The 19,222-nt window shown below is 42.8% G+C and overlaps 1 protein-coding gene across 3 annotated transcripts in view; it reads left to right on the top strand.

The window, feature by feature from the left end:
* Positions 1 to 19,222, top strand: part of efr3a (EFR3 homolog A (S. cerevisiae)) — a 99,739-nt gene that overhangs the window by 40,224 nt on the left and 40,293 nt on the right. For all 3 annotated transcript variants that reach the window (XM_071492296.1, XM_071492298.1, XM_071492295.1), the window contains 3 exons: positions 734 to 884; positions 8,430 to 8,551; positions 12,513 to 12,662. In XM_071492296.1, coding sequence (XP_071348397.1) covers positions 734 to 884; positions 8,430 to 8,551; positions 12,513 to 12,662 — 423 coding nt within the window. The remainder of the gene's footprint in view (positions 1 to 733; positions 885 to 8,429; positions 8,552 to 12,512; positions 12,663 to 19,222) is intronic.

Here is a 19,222-nt window from a genome sequence, read left to right as displayed (position 1 = left end):
GATGGAGCAAATTGATATAATCTGCTCCTGGAAGTTCATGTCATTAAATGTACAGTACACAGGCTGCGTCCACGTCGTCCACAACATCAACCCAGATACCAGGATGTGACAGCGAGGCCGCAGGCGTTACGTTCTCAGGTCGTCTGATAGCTCAGTAACACCTGAACGGAAGTTTGTCAGATTTTGCACAGAATATTAAGTTCAGTTAATGCTGCTGTCAGCAGGTCAACACAGATGTTGTTGGACTGACATCATTTTTATACTGACAGTCAACCTCTTAAATAAGATCACTTTCAAAACAAAAGCATCTTTTTCCGCACAGAGAAGCGTGTGAACTGTACTGATTAGGGGATATCAAATCTCTGCGTCAGCACTTGTGTTAATGAAATTGTCTGGTTTGTTAGCAGCTGAATGCAGTGCGTAGCGACACTCTGAAGCTTTTACAGATGAGCAGCCCAGGAAAATCAATCATTGGCAAATTTAGTCAGCAGCAGCTAATGAACTCTAATCTGGAGATTTGGCTTCAGTACAAAACAAAATAAGACTCTCAGCTGTTGTGATGGTTGTGATGTTTTTGTTATTTTTATTAGATTGTGTCTCTTTTTCTTTTTAAAAAGACCAACACAGTCAGTACTAATTAAGTAGCTAAATGAGCCTGACCTCTGACCTCTCAGAGGTTCATCTGTAAATTTGCAAGCATAGAAAAGACCTGACGCAGCGTCCTTGTCCTCAGGTACGTGGTGATAGCCATGGAGGCTCTGGACCAGCTGCTGATGGCCTGTCACTCTCAGAGCATCAAACCCTTCGTGGAAAGTTTCCTGCACATGGTGGCCAAGCTGCTGGAGTCCAGAGAGCCGGACCTGCAGGTCCTGGGAACCAACTCGGTAAGACAGTGTGGTCTGAAGCGGTGGAGGTGGTCAGCTGTTGTGGGTACTTTAACTTCAGCCTCACATTTGACCAACAGCACTGCTTGTGTTCTTCTGCTTGTCTGTTGAGATGCTTTTCCAGTCAAATTACTACACTGACTTCCTGTTTATCAAATAGTCTTGTGCAGTAGAGTACCTCCCTCTGAATGTGAGTCCATAAAGTTACACAATAGCCTGTTAATGCATTTAGGTTCTTTTATTTGTGGAGGTTGGTAATTCAAAATGCAGCTTCAGAATAAGAGAAGTGTGAAGATTTTCCCTTGTGATTTTGTACTAAAGACATAATGACATTAACATAAAGCTGCAGTTCATACCGAACACACACACACACACACACATACTCACACATACAAGGAGCACATAAAAGACATCACTCATCTGCAGCCCAGAGGTTGGTGTTGGTGGTTAAATACCTAATTTAACTTCGACACTGGCAGTGGAAATAGCCCTATAACATATCTGCTAATTATTATTAGCCTCTATAAGCTGCTAGGAAATGTCAGCCCCATTTCTCCCTCCAAGTGTTCTGAAGGTGAAACCAAAGTTTTTTTGTTTTTTTCTTCCCCTCTCCACGCCTCCTGCTCTGAGCCTGTTGTCCTTTCCGTTGTCGGCAGCTCATCTGAGCAGGAAACAGAGCTGAAGGCTTAGATGCAAAAGCTTTTGCATTATTTATGTGTGGTATTTAGACTCTGACAGAGGAGGAGAGCGGATGCAGAGACAGGTAGCAGAGTTGGGATGTTGGAGAGTGGGGGGTGGTGGGGGGTGGTGGTGGGTGGTGGGTGGGGGGGTCGGGCCTTCAGGTGAGAGCCGTGTTAATTAAATCTTCCTCATGGCGCCGCTTACAAAGCTGAGACGCTGCATTTAATGTCTGGGTTTGGTTTTACACAGAGGAAAACAAAGTGTGTTTGTTCTGTTGGGAAATTATCAGTTGAATGAGTTTGTTTGAGACGTCTTCAGAACAACACCAACAGGTTGTGGTTCACGGCCAGCTAGAGGAAGAACGTCAGGAAGGTTGTTGTGACATCACAAAGTTCCAGAAGTCCTGACGGCTGGTTTTAAGGCTCAGTGGCTGAATACAGGCTGTGTGCATTTCTCTGTGGACTGAGGCTTTGATACTTTCACAGTATTAATATAGAACCTAGACCTGCTTTATAATCACAAACACATGGACATCTACCTTTAGACTGGATGGAGCTTTAAAAATATTTCAATTTTAGTTTTCTGAGAAATCATGTGCTTTGTGTTAGTTTTGTCTGGCTAATGACTTTAAATACCACATTACCCATAATCCCTCACTGCTGCAGGAGTCAGATTCAAATTCAACAAATGTAAAAAGTAAACTGATTTTAAACTTCGGGTTCTGCAAAGTGTAGTCATTAGCTTCAGCTCACTGTTAGCAGCACACAAAAGCTTTATGATTGGATATTTGCTGCTGAAATGCACCTTGGGAGTAGTAGTTCTTCTCTCCATATGTTTTAATGTCCACACACTTAAACCTTTGACTTTTTATCAAAGAACCAACACAGCTGTTAATCTTCTGCACTGATGATTGATCCAGGAAAGTTTCATGTTTCTTTAATGTGTTTCTAATGAATCCAAGAGTCACATTTATCACCTTTAACTCTTCCCTGTTAAACTGAACAGTTTGTCTGTTTTCACCCTGCCCTGTGTGTGTGTGTGTGTGTGTGTGTGTGTGTGTGTGTGTGTGTGTGTGTGTGTGTGTGTGTGTGTGTGTGTGTGACTTCAGTGTAACTGTGTGTCAGCAGTGTTACTCTCCTGTCTGCACTGCCAGCCTTTCGCTGTCTCCAAATGTATCTGCCAGTTAACTTTATCATGAGGAATTGGCAGACTGCGACAGCCACAAGTGCCTCTTCCTCCACTCCATCTCAATAACAGAGACACTCATCAGTCCACACTCAGACTCATGAAGCCACTGAGTCAGACACGCAGGGGAGTTCATATGTCAGGTGTGTAGAGCCTGCGGAGCCAGATGTGCCACACATACAGGCAGCAGTTTGCTGAAACCTGTACTTCTTCTTATCTGTCCAATCTGTTGCCCATTTTCTTCCTCATTGAGTTCCCTGATCAGATTTATGTACAGTTTCTGGATAATAAAAAGTTCTTGGTAAGTGTCCTGGGTTTAAAGAGCTTGGAAGAAAAACAACATGGAAACAAGATTACTCTCATTTTCTTTTATTTCCCCCATTATGTGTCATGTGAGCCAGTTTGATGCTTCTGAAACAGATTTTTCCAATCAGATGTGCTCTGAGTGAACTCTCACACCTCTCTACTGTTACGCTCCCTTTGTTCAGGCCTTACCTGACTCAGTCCTCCACGCAGATCTTGGTCGAGGCCATGGTTATCTCTCACCTGAACTACTGTCATGGGCCTCTCTTCATGAACAGTGAAACCCTTACAGGTGGAACAGAATGCAGCAGCTGGTCTGGTCTTTGATCAGCCATCAGATTCAGTCACTAATGCTGCCTTCACAGTGACTTCTGGGTCTGCACCATCTACATGGTCTGTCATCACCGTCCCTGCACAGAGACAGTCTGAGACTGTTCTAGTCTGTGATATCATACTCTTCACAACAGACAGAAAAAGACCTCTGCTAGAGGAAACATAAGAAAACAGACAGAAAAGAACATTACGATATAGAAAATGTGAACCAAATGTAAAATGATCAAGATGTGTTACACCTCCCATCAAATGCTGCTCACATACATGGGTCCCACACCCTCCAGTTCCACCACTGTGGATGTAGTTTGAACATAGAAGGTTACTCTTGTGACCTGACGCGCCAGATGGTTTGTTTCTCTGAACCATCTGGGAAAGCTGGGAAAGCCTGTCTGGAAAAGGACAGACACTTCATAAAAAAAAAAAAAAAAAAAAAAAAAACCTGGCAGGTGATTGGATGAACCATCTGTCCGTCATTTGAATTCTGACTCTGGAGAAAACCTGTAAGGATCAAGATTGTTTTGTGAAACTGGTTATGATTTGATAATGAACTGAAATATTTAATGTGGCAAAGCACAATGTTGTTAAAAGATAATGGAAAAGAAAACTTTGGAGTCTGAGGCACTGGGGAAGTTACCAGAAGAAAAACTTTACTCAAGGTCCACTTACTTGCTTTTTCTGATGCTTTCAACTGCATCTCATGGTCCCCCTCAGCACAAGGAGATTTAAATGACTTTGAATCAGTCATTTTGACATTTGAATGGTGTAAAACAATAAATAAGAAATGATCCGCAGCTGAAGTCGATATAGTGTATTTAATTACTGCCAAGCTTCAAGTTAAAAGCTGTGGAGAGCTGCAGAGTTGGGTTTCATTCTCTGAGTTCATCTCTATGAAACACTCTGTTCACATTATACAGTTATTTGATCCCAAAAAAGTGATTTGTGCAGCTTTGATGTCTCTACATGAAACTACAATAAATATACCTTGAACTTTGGACCAGTCACAGCTGTAGAGGAGACTTTTAATGATTGCTCAGCACAAACAAGAAGTGAGGGGAAACAAACTCCCAGTCTACCTGTTAACAGACCTGGCAGGTCTTGATCATCATTACCTGAGTCAGGACTCGGCAGGCAACGGTCTGTTAGGACTCTGTTTGCTGCAGGAGACATCCACACGCTGCTGTGATGAAGTGCAGATGCCAGGGTTTCTGATAGTCACCTCCAAACTGCTGTTAACTTCCTGTGGACTTTTCTCTTGACACACCATCGCCCACTGATGAGAGGGAAGTGCAGAGATGGTGTGACACAGGAAATTAAGAACTGATGGGTGGAGGTATAGGCAGGGCCTCAGATAACGCTTGTGCACTGCCACATGTCTTTTAAAATTCTTCACTTTTAAAACAAATTAAAACTGACGTCAGTGGAAAATCGCCACAGGCTACATTCAGCCTCCTCCCCCTGAAAGTGACAACATGAACCAGTAGCCCAGACCAGAAAATCTCTGGAGAGTTAAAGGTCCCATGTAGTATAAAGTTAGATGTCCATGTGTTTGTGATTATAAAGCAGGTCTAGGTTCTATATTAATACTGTGAAAGTATCAAAGCCTCAGTCCACAGAGAAATGCACACAGCCTGTATTCAGAAACTGAGCCTTAAAACCAGCTGTCAGGACTTCTGGAACTTTGTGATGTCACAACAAAGCAGTCACTGCTCTCAGCCACACCCCAAGCCCCGCCCACCTGGACCCACCATCCAACCTTGCAGGATTTGAGTGTTTACCTGAAATCTACAATATATTTATATTGGATCACTCAGAAAACTCTCAGCCAATCAGAGGTGAGGCTCAGATCCTCTCCTCTGATTGGCTGACTGACCTGTTGTTACTAGAGCTCCAGAGAGAAGCCTGAGAGAGGAGATGTAAAACTACACTGAGATGGTTTTTGGTTGTTAAAACCACAGATATATCTTCTGATGGAGATCAACACCTCAGATAAGTGTTGCAGCGTATTCTGCTTCTTTTTTATCCATCGAAACGTTCACTCAGCTCCTGATGGTTATCGTTATTTTTGCAGATACAGAGTCTGGCTGCTCATGTCCAACCCGTCAGCCTCTGTGCTTGGTAGAACTGGAAACTGTTGACAGCCACCTTTCAAAAATACAGGAAACAAATGTTTGATTAATAAGACATAAAATGGATTTTAATTGTTGCATCAGTTTGAATATTAAATCCTCTTAATTGGATACTGACATAAGTGGACACATAGTAATTGGATAAAAGAAAAAAGTTTAGTGTGCTTCTGCTCTAAACAGGGTTGGATAATGACCAATTTAACCAAAGTGGTACACTGGCGATGACTGTGTAAATGGATTTCACTCTTTACCTCTTCACTATGTGCAGATAAAACCAGTCCATTTCACAGGACTGTTTAACGACACCTTTTTTTTTTTTTAAATTCAGCTCTTTTAAAATCGCCCGAGGGAAGCAAAACTAATTGTGCTGGTGTTTGTATCACCCTCTCGTTTCCTCATTGTTGAGAATCCTAACTGCTTTGCTGCGAGGCGTCGGTGAGGCATGAAGCCTGTCGCTTTTTGATTAGTCTTATTTACATGATGGAACCTCAGTTGCAGCCAGAATTAGGCCTCTTCTCTTAAAGCACTTATCCTCTCGATGTGAAAGGCCTCACTCCTCTGTTCAATTAAAGCAAAATGGAAATGGTTCAAATTGTCTGAAGTGTCTTTTTAACAAGTTAAATGCTGAAAATGATCAGGATACACAAGTCTTATTATGTCTTTTTATATTTTACAGTGCACAGTACACCTCCATAGCAGCAAGCTGTGAGATACTAAATCTAAACTAAATCTGATTTAATTTTTTACCTTCACATATGCACAGCCCATGTCCCTGTCCATTGTTTGCCACTGTGCCTGTATTGCAGTGGATTAAATAGATATAAATATGTGTATGTAGATTTTCCCTGATTAAAATCAGACATCCAACATGCTCATGCTCTGGAGCTGAGGTGATAATTACCAGAAGTGAAAAGGTGTTCACAGTCTCTCTGCATTCATTCCTCAGACTGAGTTTGTTCTGAATTGTTCTGGGCGGTGCAGTGGTTAGTGCTGTCGTCTCACAGCAAGAAGGTTCTGGGTTCTCTCTGGGTTCTCCCACTTCCCCCCACAGTCCGAACACATACATATTAGGTTGGTGGTTGGTTGTTTGTCTCTATATGTCAGCCCGGTGATAGACTGGTGTCCTGTACCCCGCCCTCAGCTGGGATTGGCTCCAGCCCCCCTGCAACCCTGTATGGATAAGCAGTGTAAATAATGGATGGATGGATGTAAATTGTTCTGGGCCTCTTTGCCTGCGGGCCCCCAGAGTCTAGGATTACCACTGCAAGTAAGATGATGAAATCTGAAGTCCAGTTTGAGTAATGTTGTAGATCCAAGGCCTCAAAACACTGCACATCAGCAGCAGAAACAAAGAGTAATCATCTGCCAGCAGCATGCACCTGCACGTATTTGATTTGTCACCTTGATTGATGATGTCACACTATATTGGGTTGCAGCAAAAGTTGAGCCAGGTTCAACAGAGGACCCTGCGTTTGTGCTTTTAATGCAGCAGTCCCCTCAGATGAATGAGGGCGCTGCGAGTTATCAGATGTCTGAAGGAGGCTGTAGGCAGCTGGAGGTTTAAGTGAAGGCAGCACAGAGGCCGCAGTTAAAAGGACACTGTGATTTACAGTTGATCTGTGAGTTGGTGCAGAAAGCTGCTCGGTTACAGTTGAATGGTACCTGGCTCTCAGACGCTCGAGACAAAGACTGAGCTTCACCTTTTGAAATGCACATGGCTGCCACATGAGAGTTTCACAGCTGGTGCATCTTTAATGTTTAAACATGTTTGTCATGAGACTGGATATTTCCTTCATATCAGAAATAACAAGCAGTTGCTAAGTGAGAACCTTCACATTAAAATATTAATGAAAAAAACAAGTTGCAAAATTAATCAATTTACCTTCATAACTTGAAAAGGGCTGAGAATTACAACTGTACTTTATTGAATCTTTGTCCATTGTTTGAATATGTGTATGTATATGTGTAGTGCGTAAATATATGTAGTTTTATGACTGAACCATGCCTGACTAAATCCATCATGGGGCCCACGCACAATGCCCACATGCAAGTCGTGACCAGAGTTTCCCCTCAGCACCTCATAAACACAAGCCAGTAATTAGTCCCCCCCCTTTATGTGTGTCAAACGCCTGGATTCCCTCCTCTTCTGCAGTAACATGGTAACACAAGGGATGCTGAGGGGAAACCACTCTGCTGTGTGCACCTCCTTCCATCTGAGCCATTACCCCCAGGAGAGGTTAGGTACGAAATGAGAGGAAATGATCAGGTGGAACGGCAGGGTTTTTGTCACCGGTGCCAAACTGCACAGAGGCAATTTCTTGCAGTGGACAATGATAGGGTATCGAGACACGCTACTCAGAGAGACGAGGCCTCTCCAGAGGACACTCCACGCTTGTTTGGAGGGAGGAAATTACAGGCTGGACAAAAGGGGGGGTCGTTCTCTAATGGTTATTATCATTATCACCATCACCTCCATTTCGCGGCCATGCAAGTGAACGACGGCCACTGGAAACGTTGTGCATGTCTTTGTATTAGACCTCGAGTTAAGTGTGTGTGTTTTTGTCTCTCCATTGTTGAGAGGCCGCACAGGTTTTGCACACAATGTCTCTGACTTGAAGTGGTTGAGAAACAGTGGGCGCTGGTGGAGGTGGACTGAGGACAGGTTTTTTGCCACAGTCATTTCTCTGTAGTTGTCAAGCTCATATCCTCATACTCATATGACAACCATCAGCAGGTCAAAGTGGGTAAAGAAATGGTTAAAAAAGTGACATGTTGCTGTCTTTTTCATCAGGCTGCACAAACTGACATTCAACAGACTGTAAAACTGAGCTCACGAGCAGCTTCTACCTAAATCTCAACCAGCGACCTCGGGTCTCGTCTCTGGTTAATGTTTCCTCCTCTCCTGTCCTCCCCCTAGTTTGTGAAGTTCGCCAACATCGAGGAGGACACGCCGTCCTACCATCGCCGCTACGACTTCTTTGTGTCTCAGTTCAGCGCCATGTGCCACTCAACTCATGAGGATCCTGAGACCAGAACCAGGTGAGAGGACAGAGACGCTGTAACTGTTAAAAAACACATGGACTGAATCTTGTGTTCCGTATAGTTTCAGACTCAGGTTGAGGCTGAAGTTTTAATTCAGCCTCTGTGGTTTAATTGACTGTCTTGTTTTTTTGGACTGGTCTTTAACTGCTGTGGCTCCTGTATATACGTGTCTGCTCCTCTGTGTTCTTGTTTGTAGGTTCATCATATTTTGCTGAGGTCACTCCATGTGGGCCCCTTAATGTTCTTTGTGCATCTGCTACCACTGGAAAAAAATCACTCACTGTTATATTGATTCAAATACATATTATACATATTATTCATGTCACCAGGACTTTAACAGTCAGATGACACATGGCTTTTTGCAACTTTATGAAAACTGAGGTTTTAATATTTAGCCCGGCAGCTGGACTCGGACACAGGGGGGGACTCAGGGACACAGAGACAGGACAGAAACTGACAGGGCAGGTAAAGCCTTTGTGCACTTTTTGACCGATGCTGCGGCTCGCCAGGATTTGTCCCAGTAAACCTGATGACCGTTCTGACTGTGGCTGTCCTTGCTCTAACGGCGGCACCAAGGACGGGGGTTTGCTGGCTGTGCTCTGGTCCATGAAGCATTTTAACCATGAGTCGTCTTTCCAACCACTATATCAGGGTTTCCGACAGAGCCGTCCCCCCATCAGGAAGTCAACTTGTGCTCTTGGTGGTTTCTTGCACTAGGATCATATTTTACAACGTGGGTATTTCCTGAATCCAGTTAGAGCCAAACGTTGGGGTTAAAGGTCATTCTTGACTTGTGATGTAAGACTGTACTTGAAGGTCCACTAACTCGTTTTTTAACTCCAGAAGTCCCTGCAGGGACCTTGAGTTACGTTTGCACTGTCCCTGTTTATTATGAACTAATTTGTATTAAACCACTTTCCCTCATTCCCTCGTCATTGTATGACGTCAGACACAGGTCCTCCATTCCAGCATTGTAAAAATCCCCACAGTTCAAAACCAGACGACATATTGATCACTGATTGACTCTGGGGAAAAGCTGCATCATTCATGTGTAATAATCACATGTGCAGACTGTTACTTTTCCCTGATTGTACACATTCTGTCGTTATCTGCATTTTAAAGCAAAACTGATGTAAATATGGCTGTGAAAGTGCCACAAGATGAAAAATTGTTTCATTTCACTCTTTAGCCCCTGATTGATCATTGATACTGCTGATAGCTCCTCTGATTAGTTCTCTTCATGTGGGGAAACTGAGTCTGAGAAACCAGCTGCTTTATTTCTTTATTTATCTGTTTGTTTAAATGATCAGGACAATGCAGGTTAATGAGCATCAGCACCAAATACAGGATGTAAACATGCCGGATTGTAGCAAAAATGCTAATTTACATCTGTAATCCATAGGCAGGTAACATGAAGTCACAACACACAAATCCAAATATAAAGTACACAAATAAAAGGACAAATACATTTGCTGCATACGGAGTTAAATGTGATCACAGCTGCTGCTTCAGTTAAATCTGTGTCTTTAGGATAAAAAGAAAACCTGTCCACACATTACTTACACTGATTTTCACTCACACTTAGAAATGGATAGTGTAGCTGTCTCCTGTTGCATCATTGTTGATTATCATGAGGACGTTTTCATGGAAACATTCAGAGAGAACCTCATCTTTTAATGCAGCCATGGATCCTACCAACAGCTCCTCCAGTGGGGAGAGGGGCTGAAATACAATCCCCACCCGCGCAGCTCTCATCCCACATGAATCCAGTGAATACATGATTAAATATATCTCCTCCTGATCCATATTTCATGGGCTTCCCCCCCCACTGTGACCACATGGCTCACTAACACCACTGTAGAGCGCAAAGGATTGAAATATGAGCATCTGAGAGAGACGGTGATGAAACAAAGCGTTAGAGAGTGGTTGGGCTTAAATGATGTGAAAACGTGAGGAGATTCACAGAGAGATGGGCTCACCTGCCTGAGTCCCGGGTTTAATGTTCTCTCCCGGCCCAGAGTCCCTTCAACATGAAGCCTTGACATAATGAGGGCACACAATATTGAGAACACAACATCTCAAGATCTCCTCAAGGGAATCTCTTCAAGTTTGGTACAAATGTTCACTTGGACTCATTCACCAAACAAAACACTCAAGACTTTACACAGGAATTATGACAAACTTTCACACAAACGATTAATATTTTATATGATTGTGGATGAACAGGGATGTGATCTGAAACTAGTCCGAGTGGCGGAGGGATACCACCACGAGGCGTCAGAAAAGTCTCTAAGTTTTCAGAGATTATCCAAAAGAAGATTCAGTTTAATTGTTTAATCAAGCAAAAGTGGAAATTCCAGTTTATTACTTCTTGATAACTTGGGTCTTTTTTTTCATTTGACATTATCCCAATCAGTAAGATAATCACTCGAGATGAGGGATTGAAGCAGCATCACTTTAGTAGACTTTATTATTCACCGTGCAAGTGAAGCAATTTAGAATCAGCGATTCAACACTTTTATTTCTAAAAAAGAGAAAAATGAGTTTGTTTGTGGAGCCAGATGTCAGGCAAACATCACTTCTCATTGTTTTGAAGATGCAGAACCTCTCCCCCCGCCTGCCAGCCGGAGAGGTAGGAGGGTAAAAATAGCTCGGCAGCGGTGAGGCTGTGACACCGCGCAGCGCTTCACAAGACGCCTGCTCCCACCAAGACGCCCACCCTCCGACTCCAGCTCCCATCCGTGGTGAATTAAAACAATACCTGAAGACTTCTCTCTCTTTCATTGTGAGAATAGCTCCTCTCCTCTGGTATTACTGCAGTTATTTGCCAGAATGTCACTGTAGCAGCTGAGACCTGTGAGTGCTCAGGTCTTTGAGCATATTTGTGCGTTGAAACACACTGTTATTTAATATTTTTATGTATGAGTCTGTGTGTGTGTGTGCAGGCATGTTGGTGTTTGTCAGGGGTGGGTGGTATGGTGAGAGCCAGGGGATGCTCGGATTATTTTCGAGTTGGCTTGATACCTCGCCGCCGCCATGCTGTAAACAGTATGACTTCTCACTTTGGTTTTTTTTTCCTCCTGTATTTCATTATTCGTTTCGCTGCTGTCGCGCTGTTGGTGGAGACGAATTCCCAAATAGAATTTCTCTGGCAGTTATTGGATTAGGCCTAAGGCGAGGTCACCCGCCCTGTTTTTCATATTATTGCTCATTCGATTGTCTCTGTCGGAAACACAGAGGAAAGACAGAAATAGGAAACGGTTCTGATTGGTCCAGAGACCAGTCCTGCTCTGCGGACTCTGGTGAGCAGTCACTGTGTGGCAGACTGGAGGGGGCGTGGTGGTGTTCGAGTGTGTGGTTAATGGTGGAATCTGTATTAAAACAAAGTGTTGTTACGTCAAGGTGTTTTTCCTCACACATCAGGTGAGAGTTGGAAGTTGAAGTGGAGGCAAACAGTGAGTCGATCCTGCTGCTTTGAAATATAATAAACTCTCAAACCACAGTGAGTCATAAAACAGATAAACAGGGAAAAGCTCTGTTACTATTGTTCAGTATTTTCAGGTCATTCACTGTCATGTGTCCAGTTATTCTTAGCAACACATGAGCGACAAAGCACCTTTTGAATGGATCCCCTGAATGGTACAAATATCCACGGTCCCCAATTATGAACTTTTCATTACATTAAGATGTTAACATGCTAAGATGCTAAATGCTAACCTGTACTGTGACTGTGGCACCATGCAGCACTAACATATGCTATGTTAGTCAAAAAGAAGAGATGCAACTTTCATAATCAAATCCTCAGACCTTCGCTGTCTACAACAAAATTCATAAATCACTAACAAAAACATTTAGTATACAGTGTGTGTTAATGTTCTTGTTCTTGTACTTCCATCCCGAAGCCCCTGTAGAGTTAGTCTGGAGTGAGGGTGTTTAACGGTCTGTGTGTCCTGGACAGGATCCGTGTGGCGGGGATCAAAGGCCTGCAGGGCGTGGTCAGGAAGACGGTGAACGACGAGCTGCAGGCCATCATCTGGGAGCCTCAGCACATGGACAAACTGATCCCGTCCATGCTGTTCAACATGCAGGACAGTGACGACCTGGACAGGTACTACACACACACACACACACACACACACACACACACACACACACACAGTATATGAACATATACACAAATACTAACACACAGAGTTGAGCTCAGGACAGTTGGAACCAAAGTCTTTGTGTGATTTGTTTTCACTGTAACTTATTATTCTCCACAACTCATTTGGAAGTGGCGTGAAGGAATGCTCTGTGGCACATATTTGATTTCCTGGTTAGAACTGTAGTCGTGTGGAGGTGACCTTGTAAACGCACAAAACCTCAATACACAATATTTCCCCTTCAATCAATTATGCATGCAGCGCCGGTGCTTTTCTCTACAGGCAATCAGAAAAGTAAACTGCTTCTCTCGCAACATCCAACTTTTTCCTTCACCTCGGAGAATGAGGGTCATTGTTACCGGGGCAACACACAGTTGCTCTGGTATCCCAGAATCCACCTGTTTTATCAAAGAGTTCAAAATCAATTGCTAGACTTTTCCTTTCCTGTAGAATATATGAGGTTCCTGATTGTTCAGTGGTTTCAGGAGGTGGTATCCTGAGGGTCTGGATGCTCAGGGGGGAAACCACAGCAGATAAATGTCTATAGGTTAAAATGAAGTGATGACATGTTATAGCCAAAAGGTTAAAGGTCAACTTCACTGTGACATCATAACGTTCTGCAAAAACAGACGGTGACCATATTTCTTCCCGCTTCCTGCTTGTTGACCTTCATTAACTTGCTTCATAATGTGTGACTCTTCCCACCACCTGCAGTCTGCTGTGTGTTTTCTGCGTCTTGTTTCGACCTTGTTCCTCTTGAACGTTTGCGCCGCAGCGTGAGAAGAGTCGGGATCTGGACTCAATCCTGCCTCTGGATCTGTTGTTAAGTCGCTGTGAATCAGAGCGTCCGCTGAAGGAATATAAACCTTCGCCTCAACTCCAGCCTGGGAATGACTGCGCTCGCTCGTTCTCTCTCCTCGTGCCTCCACACACACACACACACACACACACACACACACACCTCAGAACTCATTATATTCACTCAATCCTTAAATCCAGGCTTGTAGTCCAGGTGAAGGAGGAAATCCTGGTGATGTGTTTTCTACATCTCCTGATCTCGTCCCGGCCCCGAGAACGCTGCTCTGCGTTGGCTGGTGTTTGAGGCTGGGAAGATTTATGGCGATGATGAGCGAGGTCGGACAGGAAGTTCAACTGTGGTCTCTACACTTTATTCTCCTAAACAAAAAAAAACAACATATAATTCTCTAAAAAATCATAAATGCACTAATGCCCCTGAAAACCACATGTAGCAGCACTGATAGATGACATTACATTTGCATCTTGACTGGAGAGTAAATCAAAACGTTCATTAGATTATTACATATTTTTTTACCTTTCATGAGGTGGCAGAAACGTTCCAGCCCTGAGCATCACCTGCCTCCACCTGTCAGAGGGTGGGGGGGTGTGTGTAGCCTGATGGGTAACAGTAATTGATGAATGCAGCAGCTTTTTTTTTTTCTTCTTCTGTCTTTTTGCAGCAGGACAGAGAGAATTACACTCTTATACCTAAAAATACAACGTTTGTTTCTTCATATTATTTATTTGAGTTGAACCAGGAAGATGCTGTTGAGGTCCGAGACTTCTATGAAAAGAGCTTAAAACAGAGAATATAGAAAATCCCTCATTTATGTTTCCTCCTGTCATCTGTCCACCTCTCCCATTTTCTCTACCATCTTCTCTTTATCTCTTTTATTCTCCCTTAATTTTTTTGATCACCTCTCCTCCTCCCTCGCTCTCACCGTGGCTTCCTCTTTCCTCTCTGTCTCATTCGGATGGTTTCCATGTGAACAAAAAGCTATTTTTGGACCCCGTTTTTTTTTTTTTTTCTTTCCTCCTCCTGTTTGCTTTTCTCCACCTAAAGCCTCACAAGTGCCGGTACCTCCTTTTCATCACATGTGGAGGAATTAATGTTGTCCGACCCCGGCCACTGTCTCAGTGTCATTACCTGGACGTGTGTCTGACCATTGCTTCTCAACACGAGCATCCTCAGTTGACAGTACATGACTGACATTTCTCATTTTGAGATGCACAACGATATCAGCCCGTGTGCAGCAGCGTTTTTCATCAGGCCACAACATTTTCACACAACTGGAGGCCGTTTCTTCTTCTGCTGCTTCTGAAGGCAGCGGTGATCCGTGTGCACTCGGCTCAGGTGGGAGAGCAGGGTGTCCAGTGATCGCAGGGTTGGCGGTTCAGTCCCCAGCTTCAGGCCTCCTTGGGCAAGTTGCCTCACTTGTAAGTGGCTTGGGATGAAAGCATGAGGAATGAGTAAATGTAATTCACACTGATCAACAATTGTATTGTTAATGATTTTCACTGACAAATATCAAAATATTAAATAATGATATGAAGAGTTATTTGGATTTTGGACTGTTGGTTAGAAAATCAAGGTTTTTAAATTTTAGAGACTAAATGATTAATAACTTAATTAAAAAAATGTCAGGTTAATTGAAAATGGAAAAAAATCCTATATTATAACTTCTTTTAGGCTGTGCAATAAACCATTGTAATTGTGGACAGATAAATATTCCATCAACTTCTTGATAAATATAATAAAAGTAGACTGTCGTGCAGATTGTAGAGTAATTTCTGTCCTTAGCCTTTAAACCATTGTGCTTTGGAGTGACTATTAGTTATTCTCAAAAACACATTGTGTGTGTCCTTCAGCTCTAACAAATGCATTTACTTCAATATGAAACAACAAGAGGAATTTTACTTTTATTAAAGTGAAACCTGCTCTGTTTACATCTGGATTTCCTGTCTAGCAGTGGTCTTATTCCTTTTGAGCATTGTTGCCTACATCAGCACTTCGCTGTCAGCATGAGTTGATCAGCTGCTGAAAACCCAGAGACGTCATGTTGCCCCTCAGTGAACAGACAGACCCGTCCTCATACACATGTTGTGTCAGAGGGTTGAAGAAAACGACCTGTGTGGTTGTTGAGGTTGGAGGACTGGTTGCAGTTAACAGCCCCGTCATGGATTCAGGACCAAGGACCAGAAAAGTTCTGTTCTCATATTCGGGAAAAAGCCTGCTTCATTTTTTATTGAACATTGTTGGACCATTATTACAAATCCTTCCAGAAACATGGACATTCAAGCATCAATTACAGAGTTTGATCTCTGACCTCTTCCTAAAGCGTGTGTCTCTAAAGAACTGGCAACAGAAAAAAAAAAAACCCTATTTCCTAATCTTTCATTTTAATCCTACAGTTCTGTTCTCTCCCTCCTCTTCTTCTCCTAACCGTCCAATCAACACATCAGATCTTACATGATTTAAATGGAAATTCAGCTTCCTCATCATCCATATATAATGAAGCTGCATACGTTCCTTCCTCACCTCGGGGAACAGCTCTGCATTAATGGCAACGTTGCCGTCGTTTCCAATGGTCTTCCCACAACTTAATGAGCAGAACCTTCAATCAGATCTGTGGCTGGAAGTCTGCTCTTTGATGGAGGAGAGGCAGGAAGTGTGAGGTTAAACAGGAAGGACACATCTTTAAATATTTAAACCCGCCTTCAACTCGGAAAATCTGACCACATGAATGATGAATGATGAGAATATATAGTTTTCTGCTGGTTTTTTTTACTTTGGATGAAGTTTGTACAGTTGTGCAAAACCATGTAACTAAAGAATCATATAAATTGTTTTATAATCAACATTATTTTATCATTTTTTAAGAGTTTTATTTAAGGTACACAAGTGTAAGTACCCAGATGGTCACTGGAAGCAGGCGAAAAATTCAGAGTTGAATGTTGGGCAGCGGTCGCCATCTTAGCTACGTTGTGGGAGGGGCTGATGGCGGCAAATGTCCATGTTGTATGAATCACATAGGAAAGTAAAACATTCACTTTCAAGTCAAGTGAGCGGAGCACGCAGCAGGTATAGACGTGTTGTGATTGTCATTTCCTGTGAGTAACTGTGTACACAGTGTACTACATGTACTGTCCGATTTGAGACACAGCAGGTGTCCGTCAGAGCTTTGTAGGTGGGACTAGGAATGAAAAGGTGTAAATGAGATCAACATGAATGTACAGGTTGTTGTAAGAGGATTCACAGAAACGAAAATGGTTAAATTAGCTTATTTCTTGCATCTTCTTTAAAAATGGCAACGTTTCCTAGCAACCACAGCTGTAAAGGACACAGGATATAATACACGCGGTTGAGGACAAAGCTAACCCTTCACAAACACAACACAAACATGCCTTTAGCACCAACACTGTATTTGTATTGGCTGAGCTTAAAAACTCAAACTAAACAATAACATAGGTCATTTGGTTACGTTCAGGCTTCAGGTGTAAAAACTGCTCAGTTACTGAAGGATGGTCGTGATTGAAGGAAAACAGCTTTGACTTAGCAGGAAACCGGACGCTAATAACATGTCAAAGTCGAGATAAAACCATTTCCATAGTTGACTTGTTCTAGACAAACAGTCATAATTCACATGGCACCTGTGGTCTGTGTCGGCATAAACAGACGTAGTTTCATTTTCCTTTTTTTTTTTTTTTTTTTTTTTTTTTTTTTTTTTTTTTTTTGACGAGTCTCAGTGTAAAGTCACATGGATCAGCATCAGGCTAAAATGATTCCTAAAGGACAGCCAGATGCCGAGGATGAAGCGCTGATGAGCAGTGAGGGGTGTGTGATCCTAAGTGTCCTTCCTGCTAGATATCACTGAAAATGTCCTGGAGAGAAACGAGTGGGAATCCTGTTGAAGAAAAGCATCATCAGAGTGAAGAGTCCAAACTGCACCGTAATCATCATGATTGTCACCTGTAATCATGCAGCACAGTTGTCACGTGGCCTGGTTCACACATCTGCAATCACACACAGCTCCATGTGATCACAGCCAGTGGAGTCGGACCGGTTTGTTTTTTTGAAAAACTCATTTTGGCCACAAGAGGCTGAAGTGCATCACTACCCCAGTCTAAATATGACTGAAAACAGGGGCTCCCAATCTGTGGGCCAGGACTCACTGGTGGTCCACAAAGGTATTATGAATGGGCCGATAAACTGTTTGTGAAATGGAACCATTTTTTAAAAGATGTAAATAAATAAAAAATGAAAACATTTAAATGATTTAAAACAAAATTATCTCCAAAAACATTAAATGTTCAAAAACGGTTTTCTGGTGATGATTTGTCGGCCCAAGTGCAAAACCCTCATGGCCCACAGATCGGGAACCACGGATCTAGACATTGTGCAGCATTATTTACTATGTTGAATATTTTTATCTGCTCTGGTTTTTCTGTGGACACCAACAAAAGGGAACATTTTAAATGAAGGCAATATTTTGTTATTATAATTAAAATGATGTTTAATTTTTAGTAGTTTTCTGCCCATTCAGAGCCTGACCTCCGTCCTCGGAGCAGCTCAGCAACACTGCAGTCCAGCAGCATCCTGTCAAACAAAATGTCCATCAGCTGAGTCAGGGTTTGTCAGTTTAATAGTGTGACTCAGCGCTCGTCACAAAAACACAGTTAGACGTCGGCCTCAGAGGGAATAACTGCTCTGGAGGAAGAACCAGGTTTTATTGTGGGGTTTTTTTTTTTTTCACCCCAAAAAACATCGACACAATCTGTTTTGAATAATGTTGTTTCCAAACACTGGTGTGGTCAGTTTGCCCCGTGGCGGCGTGTCGTGGGCTTTCTAATCGAGCCTCTGTGGACCTGACAGGAAGCCGCGGTCAAGGGCGTTTGATTCCGTTAATTGCTTCTCGGGAGGGCGGACGTGGGCGGCGTGCAGAAAACCAGAGGTGGAGGCTCAGAGAATGAAGAAAAGCTGTCCTTGTTTCACAATTAAATGCCTGCTTGTGTTGTTTGGCAACACACACACACACACACACACACACACAGTGGTGTTGAGTTTCAAGGCAGCCACCTTGAAAATGACTTTGACCTACAACAGTATTTTTTGAATTCCCTGCATCACTGACGTCACACGTCTCAGCTTCTCTGCACCTTTGTTTCTTTTAACCTCTTCACAGCCTGAAAGTGATTCAATAAAACACCACGAAGGTCTGAAGGACAAACATTTTTCTGTGAGGCCCCGAAACTCAGAAACAGCTTCCTTGTGCCTTTATCATCTACGCTGTTTATTTCCTGTGACTTTGGGGCAGTTTTATTTTGAAAGTCCCTTAGATATGAGGGTTATTCATATTCATAAGAATGACTTTAAAGGTCCCATCTGGTATAAAGGTAGATGTCCATGTGTTTTTTGATTTGTATTTTTATTGGATCACTCAGAAAACAGTCAGCCAATCAGAAGAGAGGTTCAGATCCTCTCCTCTGATTGGCTGACTGACTTGTTGTTATTAGAGCTGCAGAGAGAAGCCTGAGAGAGGAGATGTAAAACTACACTGAGATGGTTTTTGGTTCTTAAAACCACAGATATATCTTCTGATCGAGATCAACACTTCAGGTAAAACACTGTATGTGTAACGTATGAGACCTTTAAGGCCACTGCTGCCAACGCAGTATTTTTTATGGCTGCACCATTAGACAGAATATTTATACTTATTCTGTGCAT

Source organism: Trachinotus anak, unplaced genomic scaffold (assembly GCF_046630095.1).
Source record: "Trachinotus anak isolate AG129_WGS33_773 ecotype Australia unplaced genomic scaffold, CSIRO_AGI_Tana_v1 ptg000012l, whole genome shotgun sequence".
Taxonomy (NCBI): Eukaryota; Metazoa; Chordata; class Actinopteri; order Carangiformes; family Carangidae; genus Trachinotus; species Trachinotus anak.
Note: the sequence above shows the minus strand (reverse complement) of the source record. Positions and strands in the feature narration are given on the sequence as shown.